This window comes from Caretta caretta, chromosome 5 (genome assembly GCF_965140235.1).
Source record: "Caretta caretta isolate rCarCar2 chromosome 5, rCarCar1.hap1, whole genome shotgun sequence".
In the NCBI taxonomy this organism is placed as follows: Eukaryota; Metazoa; Chordata; order Testudines; family Cheloniidae; genus Caretta; species Caretta caretta.
This window is the reverse complement of record NC_134210.1, coordinates 121,137,559-121,150,066: the sequence shown is the minus strand read 5'-3', so window position 1 is coordinate 121,150,066 and position 12,508 is coordinate 121,137,559. Positions and strand designations below refer to the sequence as shown.

The window sequence follows — 12,508 nt, the reverse complement described above, 5'->3', positions numbered from 1 at the left end:
TTATGTCTCAGCTTTCTCATCTGTAAAATGGGGGACATGACTGCTTAGCTCACAAGGTAAGCACTTTGATCAGAAAACACAGAAACAGCCCTTTCTGTGCTGAGCAGACTGTTACTACATTAGAAGCCTGCTAAGATGTTTGGAGTTGTCTGATATTGGAAAGGTTAAAATGAGGTAGAAATCTATAATTACTATTATTAATTATGTGAATGACGATAGTGCCTAAGAACCTCTACCAAAGATCTAGGCCCCCTTATGCTAGGTGCTCTACTGACAATTCAACAAAAGAGACCGTCCCTGCCCCTGTTTGTTTCATTTCATATTCTAATCACTGGCTTTCTACTGTGGAGAAGCAAGCTCGGTATGTATACGAGTTACCTATTGTAGGGAACGGTTCAAAACTATCTCATTGAAAAATCCCAGCATCAGGGATTATTCCTTATATAAACCAGATCCTTTTGGGGCAGGAAAATTTTTCATTAAGAACTACTCAACAGAACGATGTTGTACGGGCTCCATAATGCAAACACACTGCTGTGGTTATTGTCAGCAAAGCATTTATCCCAGTCTCTGCAAACAATGCAGAAATACTGGAGTGACTGGGCAAACAAACAAACAAACGTAGGGCTGTCTACTCCTTAGGAGTGTGTACTTATTCTCAACCATATAACCAAACAATCCAATATAAACAATAATTCTAAAGGGAAAAGGTTTTTCACATTGGTGCAAGGCGACGAAAAATGTTAAGAGATAAAACATATGGGGAGTCTAATTCCCCACTGCCTTGCACGCACTTTAACCAGCTTACACCTGTTTCAAGAGAACACAAAGTGGATATAAAATGCTATCAAATCAGAATGGTAGGGACTGACTCTCCAACGCTCTGCACTTTGTGCAGTCATTTACGCTATAGCAAGGGGCATGTAAATCATTACTATTCTGATCTTGTCACATTTTACATCCACTTTAGACTGGTGTAAATGACTGCATAAAGTGCAGGGCCATGAGGAATCAGGCACGTTGTGTTTCCCACCCAATGCACACTCACTTTTCACCCGTATAAATGACTACACAATGTGCTAGGCAGTGGAGACTCAGGCTCCTGGCATGTAGTGCAAGGTCTTGGCTTCTAACATCCTATGGCTTGGGTTCCGAGTCCTCCAGAAACCATGCAAGGTTTGGCAGGGCCCAGATATGGTGAACTTAAGACCTGTTATAAAATGGACCTGTTTTCACAGGCTTTTTCTGTGAGGGAGAGAATAGTGAGAAGGTAGAACAACAGATGGGGTGAGATCAGCTTTGAGGTTGTAACGGAGACTGTTGGAGGCTGTGCTATGCAATGGAGGTCATGTATAAAGGGAGCTTATGTTGGATTGGAAGATCTTCGGCTTCACGTTTTCTGATGACTTAATGAGCCTAGAGTGTGAGATGAGCGCTACAAAAGTTAAAATAAAATAAACACAATTCAAATGCAAATCACATTGGGCCCTATCTTGCAAGTCCTACCAATGTCACTCTCCCACTGGAGTCAATGGGAGTTTTGGGAGAGGAAGAGGAGCAGGATTTAGCCTGTAACATCAATAATACAGCCACGTAAGTGACATATCTCACCAAGGCAAGACGGCGAGATGCCATTCCAGCTTCCATTGTCAGTGCAGAACATCCTTGAATCCCCCAACAAATAATAGCCATTATTGCACTGGTAGCTAACCGTGCTACCCGCAAAGAAGTCCTCAGCAGAATAAAATCCATTTTCTAAAGGTGGAGGGACTCCACAGCTGATTCCTACACACCAGAGACAAGGAGAGTAAAAACACGTTAGCCGATCAGACACATTCCGTGAATCATCTCCTGGCACCAGTGCAGTTAGCGCGAGACTGAACTCCTGAAGAAATCTCAGAGCCAACTACATGCCTGGTGTAGCTCCACTGAAGTCAAAGAAGCTTTATCAGGGATGATTTTGGCCCTTAAAGTTTAGCTTTTACAGCTAGGATTTTCTAGTGATGGGCTCTGAATGGAAATGCACAGTGAAGACTGCAGTGAAAGAGCCTCTGAGGATTAATACACTGTCTCTGCAGCTGAAAACATGTGTATGTGAATAGACTGTTCATAAAGGTGAAGGCCTGACAGCCCTAGAGACTGACGTCCTCTGTTTGTCCACAGAAAAGGTTCAGCACCACCAGCAAAAAGGCAAGTTTCTCCACACATCCCTAGTAAATGTGTCTCAACTCAGGTGCACAAGGGACATGTCTCAAAGTGAGCGGGAATCTCAGGCTCTATGCCTCAGGCTGCCAACAAGGCTGCTGATCAGTTTCAGGTATGGGGATGTTTTTTTATACCTGAATTCAATTCCCTGCTCTGCCACAGACTGTGTGACCTCGGACAAGACACGTAGGACCAGAGTGCAATGGGAGCTAAGTGCCTATAAATACCTTTAAAAATCTGGCACATAAGTCTCTCTATGGTTCAGTTCCCCACCTGTAAAATGGGCATAACAGCACTTCCCTACCTCACAGGGATATCGTGAGGATAAAAACACCACAGATTGCGAGATGCTTGATATCATGGTAACGGAGGCCATATAACTACCAGTTAGACAGAACTACTGTCAATTTCATGAATGACAACACCAACGGATAAATGTCAGGGGAAGAAGACACAAGCCCTTGACAGCAGTATGGAAGGAAAGACTCCCAATGGATCAAGCTAATAGTAGTAACCCAGCACTCATAGACCCTGATTCAAAGCTCACTGAAGTCAGTAGAAAGCTCCTTATGGACTCCTATAGGTTTTGGATCAGGGCTATATTGTGCTTTTCATCCATAGATCTCAAAGTATTTTACAAAGAAAGGAAGTATAATTATCCCCATCTTACAGATGGGGAAAATCGAGGTCACACAGTAAGTCAGTGACAGGGCTGGGAATCAAACCTACGCTGCTGAGTACCAGTCCAATGCCCTATCTACTGCACCACACCACCTCCCTAAATAGTATGAAATCAGAAGGAGCTGGAGGAGAATTTTGCTACCTGGCTGCCTCAATCTCACCATTGCTGAAAGAAAAGTCAGATACAGTTGATTTTTTAAGCTTTTCTCCAAATTTGCTTATGATCTAAGGGGCAAGACTTGGGAGGCTGTGAGGCGCTGGATAAATCATCAGGTCTGTGTTACGTTCTCAGGAGTCCTTGTTTTAATTGCATCCAAACAAAGAAACCAAGATTTCCTAAGCGTGGCTTGTGACTGATACAGCAGCCTGCAGATGCAGGCTGCTACGCTAACACAGTCTACTCACTTTCACAGCGGGGAAGAGGTCGAGTCCATTGTCCCAAATTTAGACAGTGCTGGACAGAGTTCCCCACTATTTGGAAGCCTGGATCACAGGAAAGGCTCACTTTTGACCCTGGCTTTAAATTGGTTGATGAGGTCCGCAGATGAGGTATGGATCCTTCTAAGGATTGGCAATCTGAGGACAAAACGCACACACAACAGACTTAGCCCTGAATCAAAACAAATGTATTTGTTTTTAAATATCCGTGATGCTGTGCATGTTTATCTGGGAATGATATTAATGGAAAGTGATATACTATAAGATGTATATATTATTTCCAGATTCAAAGTGCTTCCCTATATCAACATATATGAACTAAAATATATTTCCAAACAAAAGGAGGAAACAAAAAGATACCACAATATATTCAAACTATTGTGAGCATGAATGAGTGGAAAAATCCTCCATTTGATCCAATATCATCAATCATCACTCTTTCAACATCTCAATACAGGAAGCCATAAATCTCTGTTTGAGATTCCAATGAACTTTTGTTACAAAACACTGGAATTTTAGGAATGAAGACTGAATGTACCAACCATTAAATTATCAAAATAGCGTATTCAAGGCTAGTAGGACAGGGCTCACATTATACCACATTTAAGCTTATAAAAAGTCTTACTGTGTTATTACTCGGAACAAAAACACTTCTAGGAGATAAAGTTCTAACCGGCACAAAATATGCTCCTGTAATCTATCTTCACTCTTCCAATAACCCCAGGCAGGAAATCTGGCCAGGCCAATACATTTCCTTTTCGCAATTCTTCTGGACAGGAAGTAGCTAGGGATTTTACCTAAGGTTCAAAACACATGGTTAGATAGAGTTTGCTAACTAACAGACATCTTTGTAAGAAAAGAACACAAACAAAATTTTCCTCTCACATCTGCAGTACTGAACCTAGAATCTGATTCAAAGCCCATTGAGTCAGTGAGAGTCTTACCATGACTTTAGTGGGCTTTTTGAGCAAGCTCATAGGTATTCTGCTCTTCTTATTTGTCTGGATCACTTATTGTCATCAGTGCAATGGTGGAACACTGAAGCAATTTACTACTGGGTGGATCTGACAGAAGAGTATTGTCCTACAGGTGATGTAGGAAACATGCTAATTTAAAACCCTCTATGTATGCCTATTTGGCAGAACAGTGTATTTACCCCACAGATTAAAAACAGGTGAGGGGAAAGAATCTGAGCAGATTCTCAAGTATTTGTAAAGGGAAACTTTTACCACTAGAAATAATGAAATATGAATTTAGAAGAGCAATAGTTCGGAAATAGTTTTATTTCTTGATACCTAATTTTAAGGACAGTAAACACAACATGAAGCTTTAAAAAAAGATGTATCCTGGAAACCAGGAATTAAGTTTTCTGAATTCCTTAAATAAACCAGGCTGTTATGTGACTTTGCAAAACATGATAGGCCAGATTTTGGACACACCACAGTTAACGGGAATTAACTAGAAGCAGGATTGGGCCCTATTATAAGTGAGCACTGAATGTGAAATTGGGATGCATGAGGATAGGATAAAAGAACTGCTATGTTGTTAGATTAATGGATGGCTAGATAGCCTGAACTGGATGAAACTTTTTTGATGGAATAGTTTTTCCATACAAAAATGCAGTTTAGTCAAAATTGCAATCTTTTGTGGGACCATGTCGATTTTTACAAAATTTTCAATGGGAAAAAGTCAAATCATTTTGACTTTCTCATTTAATTTTGACAAGATTAAAAACATTTAGATTTTCTCCCTTTGAAACCTTTTATTTAGACTTTCAGATTCTATTAACATACTGATCTTATTATATGTATTATTATATTTTATATTACATTATGTTCACTATATTTAATATTTTACAATATATTATGTTCTGACAAGTATTAACACTTAACATTTTGATAGTTCTGAATCAAAATGATGGGAAACTGCAGTATTTCTTTCTGATCTAGAATGAAAACTAATTTTGAAATGTCAGATTTTCCAGTTCCAAGCATTTGTACCTGAGGGCAGCAAAGTCATGTACCATAACTCAATCACACAATGAGACAATAACTCATTGTATATCCAGAATGTATATCCAATAGATTAAACCTCATTAATGAGAACCAGTCATTGTTTTCCTGAGGAAGATGTAGCCATGACAGTATTTTGAGCCATATACTATAGTTATGACCATCAGGAAATATGGGATGGAGATATATAGAAAGAATGCACAGATGGTGCACTTCAGCATTCCCACCATCACTCAGCAATGGGAGCGTGTGGTTCACAGTGTCAAGCTAAAAAGCATAAAAAAAACTAGTAGTGGACTGCTTTTGATGGGAAGATTTGTTATGCAACAGCAATGGAATGTAGAAGACCTTTACGCCTCACCGTGGTAGAGTTGCCATAACTGCAGTGGTGCATTGCAAACCTGAGCAAATTGCCTTTCTGCAGGAGATGGCAAGACATCGCAACTGGGTGATACAAGGGGGAAATCACAATGCTTTCCTGTGCACAGTGAAATGGAGTGGATTGTCTCATTTGTCTCAAATGGAGTGGATTGTCCGATTGTCTCAAAAACTCTTCATGCAAGTTTTGTTCTCTTCATTGATGGATTTACGTTAATAACGCACTAATACTAGACATTTATTTTCTCCTCGCAGTTCAAGTAGAAATATACAGCCCTGAGTAAAGCCCTGTGTCAGTACCTGAGCCCTGCATCCTTGTACTGTGTGGGAGAAGGATATATGTTGGTTTAATGGGGGTTTTCCCTCAAGAGACATGGAAACTCAAAAAAGTTAAAATTTGCTGCTGTGACCTGTCCATGCCTGGTAAATGTTGGACAGGGGACTGATTTATTTTCTGTGTCCTTTCCTTTCAATAAAATTCTAAATACAGGGCGTTAGTCACCAAGCAGAAGTGATCTGGGGCAAAAGCCCAGGTTGCACAGTATGCAGTCCCTGAGCTTAAATGTTCAGTAGAAAAAAATGTAGATAGGTTTGTGACCGCGGGATGTCACATTAGACATTGAGCAGTGACCCCAAGCATGGTCCTAGTGCGCTGACTGCATCATCTTGCAGGAGAGGCTAAGGTTCTGTTAGACACACAGAAAGATTTTTAACTCTCTTGAAAAGTGAGGGTATTTATGGGCTTTTTTAAAAAATACATAAAACCTGGGATGATTAGACAGTTGAGTGAAGAAAGTGGAAAGGAAGGTCTTGGAATCAGCCTTCCCCAATTTTGCAGGAAAAGAAAGTAAAAGAGCTCCTGGAATAGAGTCCAAAAGCTCTTATATAAACTGTAATGCCATAACCTCACTGCAAAGGTCCTATTGAGTATATTACAGCTCTCCCTAGCTGGCCTAAGACAGAAGCATTGCTCTCAGCCAAGCAACTGCTTAAAGTGATAAATGCCCTACAGAAGACAAATGTGCAGTAAAAGAAGATTAAGGGCTTCCATCCCTCTAATAGGAAGGGCAGAAGTACCCCTCTGAAGGAAAATGGTTATTTAATTAAAAAAACATGTTGATATCTGAACTAGTGCATTCCATGGCTGTGCTGAAGAGCGACTCTAGTAATTCCCCGGTGCAAAAAGGAATGTTTTCTATGGCCACATGCAAAGTTGGATTAAAAATTGCGAAGAATAAGGAAGAGCAGCCCAAGGAGGAAAGCGTTGGTGTGGTTTAACCCCCTCTCTCATCGCACACAGCAATTTGCCTGGAAGGGGATTGGCCTGGTTAGGAGAACAGATATGCAAATCTGTGCGGAAGCTGTGGAATATTTCATGCGGGATGGAAAAAAAAAAAAAAAAGCAGTGGCCTGCATGAAATGGGTGGCTGGTCTCTGTCCTGTTTCTGATGGATAAGTATCCATATCACAAACACATGTCACAGGTAGCATCTTGTTGTCAGCCTCAGTGAGGAGGGCAGGTATTTAATGATTATGGCAACCAAACTACTCTCACCTCCTCCCACCCTGCTTGGCCTGATCTACACTGAAGTATAAAAGATTGTACAACTGGATGGAGCTGGTACATGGACCAGGCACCAGCAGCCTGACCTATTTTTACTGAAGCATCTTCAAAAAAAACTCCTTCCTGCAGCCCGGGCTGCTGAAAAATGGTCCAGGCTAAGGCACCCAACTGTTTTAAACCATTTGGAATTGTGGGGGAGATCTCCCTAGTGCAGACACAAGGTAAGAGGATATTGGATGGGGAAAGGGAAGGGACCTTCCCCCTGACTGACGTACAGAGAACTTCATTTTCCACTGCTGTCAGGTCAGCATCTTTTATTGAGTGTTAACCTCACTCACAAACCAAAACAAATCAAACCAAAAAAACCCCCAACCCAGACTACAGCAAAAATGAAAGAGCACTGGGTTTGACCTGAAGATGATGAACATGTCAATGGACAGCTAATAGTACATCTAAAGAAGTCTTAAAGAATTTATTTAGTCTCTCTTTTATTCAATTGGCAACGTATTCTGTACATCATTATTCCGTTCCGTTTCATGGAGGCTTGTAGGAAGAAAAGGCTTACCAATAATCTCAGTGGGCTAAAGCTCTAGCGTATAAAATAACTTTGAAATAAACACAGACAAAGAAGATGATTTACTATTTCAAGCTCTAATAACAAGAGAGGTAAAAAGTTTATGGGAAATTTACTTGGCTAGTTTTCCTGTTGTGGTCTCACATCTGTTTTTTAGCATTAAGACCATGGATTATGGGACATACCATAACTGAAGGATAGGATTTTCAAAAGCACTTTTCATTGGATTAACTCTGCTCCTGTTGAAGTTAGTGGGGGGAGGGTGTTCTGCATTCTTGGCAATGGGACTGGAGTTAGGCCAGGGCTGAGAGTGCTTTTGGAAATCCCACTTGAATGGCACAGCAGTGAAGACTTCAAGCACAGGAAATGAGCACTTCTTCAAACTCACATCCACATTATCGTGATGCACCAAAATCCCTGTGATTCAAGATGAGAATACAACCCTCAGCAACACACAAAGTGCAGAAAATCTGTGGCAGAACTTATGGGTAATGCTGAATAAAGGAGAACAGAAGAAAGGCATAAGGTAAAGCAGACATGAACACTCTGTCAGAACAGGGTCAGTCAGACGCTGGATTGAAAGATTTCTTTTATCTCTTGAACCTTTAAAATGTATTATTGTTTTTTAAAAAACAAAATGGAGAAAATTAAAAAAAATACTATCAGATGAAGAGCAGGTACTTGTTTTCTTCTGAGGGGAAAAACAGCCAGAAATCTGTTCCTGTGAGTCCCAGCTCATGTTGAGCACTGATCCTTAGACTTTACTTTCCAACAGCAAGATCTACATTTCTGAACCTCAGGGCCTAAAATCAGGCACCTAAATCCATATTTTTGGTAGCTAAATAAAAGTGGCCTGATTGTCAGAGGTACTGAGCATTCACAGCTTCCATTCTATCTACTTACCTTGGGGTTTTCCATGTGCCTAGCACTGTAGTTCTTTGACTTGGATCATCTGCCACTGAAGTTAACTGGTGTTTTGTCAATGACTTCAGTAGAAGCAGGATCAAGCCCTTAGCGCTTCCCATGTAAATGAGACCCGCTGAGCAAGTTCTCTAGTAGATTTCATGGAGTTTCCTCCCTTCTCTGGTAGAGAGGGCTCTCCTATGGTTACAATATATTTTGTGTATGTTTTATCCTTCCCTTTTGCTCTCCTGCATCGAGTTGGTTATTGAGGAATGGCCCTGCCAAAATCTTCAGTTTTAATCTTACTCCATATACATTGACATACAGCTATAAAAGTATCACCTCAACACAGGGCCCAATGAGATTCCCATTAACTTCAGTGGGAGTTGGATCATGCCCATTTGGCAAAAATGCATTAAAACTAGTTTAAGTTTGGAAACTGAGCAAATGAATGAAACCTATTAAGTAAATATTCACCTCCTGTGGGGATAGGACATGGTCCCAGATGTTGAGCTGGCTAAGAGAACCCACAAAAGATTCTGCTGGATTGAATCCTTCTCCTCTCTGGTCTTGCTCTTGTCCAAGTATTAGCGCACCACCACCTAAACACAAAGTAAAATGAAGATGTTACTGCTCTGTACAGTTGTTGATGATGGTAAATACCTTAGAGCAAAAACTGTCAAATACCCAAAGTACCCACAAAAATTGGTTACCTAGTAGCAGTGATCTTTAAAGGTTAAGCTAACCTTGACTGGAAACTGGGGATACTTTTAAGTGGTTGTTTAAGAAAGGCCTTTTCTTTTTAGAGTTACCCTTAAACTAGGGTTTTACTGTGAATCATATTACAACATAACTAATAATGTAATTATGAATTATTAATTGGCATAGCATATTTCACAGTAACAGTTGGTTAACTGTTGCTTTAAATTATCCCTTATCAATGTTTCAAAACTTATACAAAGAGTTAAAATACCATGTAGAAAAAAGGAGCATTTGATTCCAAACAACTGAACCACATGGAAGACTTGATGGTAAACACTGTAACACCCCACACAAGTAAATTCTGTTTTATCTCATCTAATATTAGCAGTAACATTGGAGACCAGTTTGTGCCTGGCACCACATGAGGCCAGAGGTGCCAGATGCCTTCCTGCCTTGTGCCCAGGTTTTGGAGAGAGCCACAGTGTGGTTGGGAATGGAGGGAGGGAGCACAGAACCCTGCAGGAGCTTCACCATTAAAAACAGAAACCATGCTATGTTTCTGAGAAGACTGTTCTAAAATGGTATATTCATTAAAGATTTTAAATGACCAGTACTCGTCTCTGGAAAGCATGGACCTTCCACTGCTCTTCGGCTCTCCCATGAAATAACATATTGCATGTCTTCTTTTAACACTACAATGCAACAGTTGCTCTGAATGGAAAACACTCCAAATACTGTATGTCATGCAACCTGTTAAGTGTCCTTCATTTTCAAGCAGGTAATTAAGGGCTTGATCATCCTCCCGTTGCCATCATGGGGGGTTTTGCCACTGATTTCAGCGGGGAAAGTGTCAAGTTCTAACAATAAACGAATCTTAATTTCTTCCTCATATCAAAGGAAACAATGAAAGAAGTGGACATAAAACAGTTCTGTCATTCATATTCTAGTGGATGTAAAAACATGTCATATACTGTGAGGAAGAGGTGTTCCTGAAACTAAACTCCAAAAATAGGCCTGAAAATTATGAGAAAAAAACCCTCTAAGTACATGCTTCCAAACCAAAATCGCTCCTGAGTTTAACACAGGCATCCAGCTGTGAGATCAATTCTTACTAAAATATTCTCTAGTCAATTTAGTCAATGCATTTCTTCTATGGGCAGGATTCTGCCATCCTTAACCAGCTTCTATGAGACCTTACTCCATGATATTCCCATTGGTTGAGTGAGAGACTACTCATGAACTAAGGTACTACCCAGCCTGACGAAGGATGAAATAATTCAGTTCTACATAAATGTTGAACACAGAAATAAACAAAACCTTCCAAACCTTGCAAGCCCTACAATAACAAGAGAAAAGAGAAAACAGAGCCAAACAAATGTTAACAAGATATACCAGGGATTTTTGATCCTACAGATAGACCTCTGCCTCCATCAGACAACTTCCCATCAATATACACATTCCAGGCTCCATTCATGCATGTCCAGGTGACTGCAATGTGATGCCAGTTGCCGTCGTTCACAGAGGGACAATCCGTGATCCTCTCTTTCCCATTCACATAAAGAACCCAGCTGCATAAAAAGCAAATACCAAGGCACATTCAATCACATGCAGAGTTTTAATAAATATAACATTCTCTTTCAAGAAAATAAAGTTTTCTTTCTGCTTGCTACTCCCTACACAGGAAAAGTAATTTACTGAAGGAGGTTAAGTTTCCCCAGCTCACACAGGAAGTCCCTGCTGCCATACTTGTTCCCAAAGAGAAGACTTGGGAGTCATCATGATCATACTCACAGACAGTGAAATAATGGGCTATTTCCACATGTTTAGCTCTGTAAATACTACCAAAAAAAAAAAAAAAAAGGAATTTCAGTCATGTTTTTCAGTGGATTCCTAAACTTGAGTTGTTCTTGGTGTCTCACAGCCCATTGGCCAGAGGGTCACAGCAATCAATATGCCTGCTGATAAGCTCCTTTTTTATGTACATGTTACTTTAAATACATCTTTTTTATTCTGTGTAAAAAAAGACAGGAAGAAATATTCTGCCTTCTGAGCATTGCTACTTTGTTGCAGACACCAATGCCCCAAAATTTTGGGGGTTTTGGAATTAATCACAGGGAAAACATCAGCAAGAAAGGGCAACTCCAGCTACACAGTTTTGATTCAGATTCAGCTATGAACTTCCCCAAAGACAGGCGTCATTGGAATTTGGTGTTTTAGTTTAGACTCCTCTCTATCAATTAAAATGCAGTTATAATCTAGGAAGAAAGATAATAAGACTGTTGATTGATTTACCCATTGTAATCTGTTAGCAGAAATGAATTGTCACTTCCGTTCTCCACTGCGTAAGAAATTGGAGTCCCATAATTAGTAGTGTCAGTTGATCTCATCCAGAATGCACAGGTGATGTCACCAAGTGACGGGAAAATATTGTCAAGCATGACATAGCCATAGATACCAGACACTTCAAAATCCAGGTTAAAACCAGAGGACTGTTCTGTAACAAACAAGAATAATTTTCAGATCTACATTCTTGCAACTGTATCAACAAATTAAATGAAGCTTAATCAAATGCCATAAAACATAACCAGGCTAAAAGTATTTGCTTTCAACTGGACTGAACTAGAAATATTCTATTTCTAGCCTACAAGGTGTTCACATACCTAGAAGAGATGCAGGGTTTAAGAAGCACAACAAAAAAAAATTGTAATTTTCTGGTAGATAATGAACATGAACCTTTCACAACATTGGATGTGCCTTTCAGCCCTCTGTCAGACAACTAACATGTCCATCTGGCCATCCTAAATCCAAAAGTGCCTGATTGGACCTGTGTATAAAATGGGACCAAATGGAGACATGGTTCTTTATGGAATTAAGACATTGTACATTTATGGAATAGAATTTGTCTCTTTCATGTTCAAGGTATTGCAAGGTGCTTTACAAAGAAGTAAAATGCATGTTCTGTGCAAATGCAGCAACCATTATGCATTCAGTAGTAGTTCTCATAAAGCCCTGGACATTAGAATCTGTTCTACTGAGAGAGAGGATGATGCA

General features: G+C 40.1%; 1 protein-coding gene across 1 annotated transcript in view; it reads right to left on the bottom strand.

Moving 5' to 3' along the window:
- SVEP1 (sushi, von Willebrand factor type A, EGF and pentraxin domain containing 1) overlaps nt 1–12,508 on the bottom strand; it is a 164,996-nt gene that overhangs the window by 56,956 nt on the left and 95,532 nt on the right. Inside the window, exons 26-31 of the mRNA XM_048851809.2 lie at nt 11,750–11,951; nt 10,850–11,025; nt 9,233–9,357; nt 3,998–4,121; nt 3,292–3,462; nt 1,612–1,785 (exon numbers count right to left, since the gene is read on the bottom strand). Of these exons, the coding sequence (XP_048707766.2) occupies nt 1,612–1,785; nt 3,292–3,462; nt 3,998–4,121; nt 9,233–9,357; nt 10,850–11,025; nt 11,750–11,951 (972 nt within the window). The remainder of the gene's footprint in view (nt 1–1,611; nt 1,786–3,291; nt 3,463–3,997; nt 4,122–9,232; nt 9,358–10,849; nt 11,026–11,749; nt 11,952–12,508) is intronic.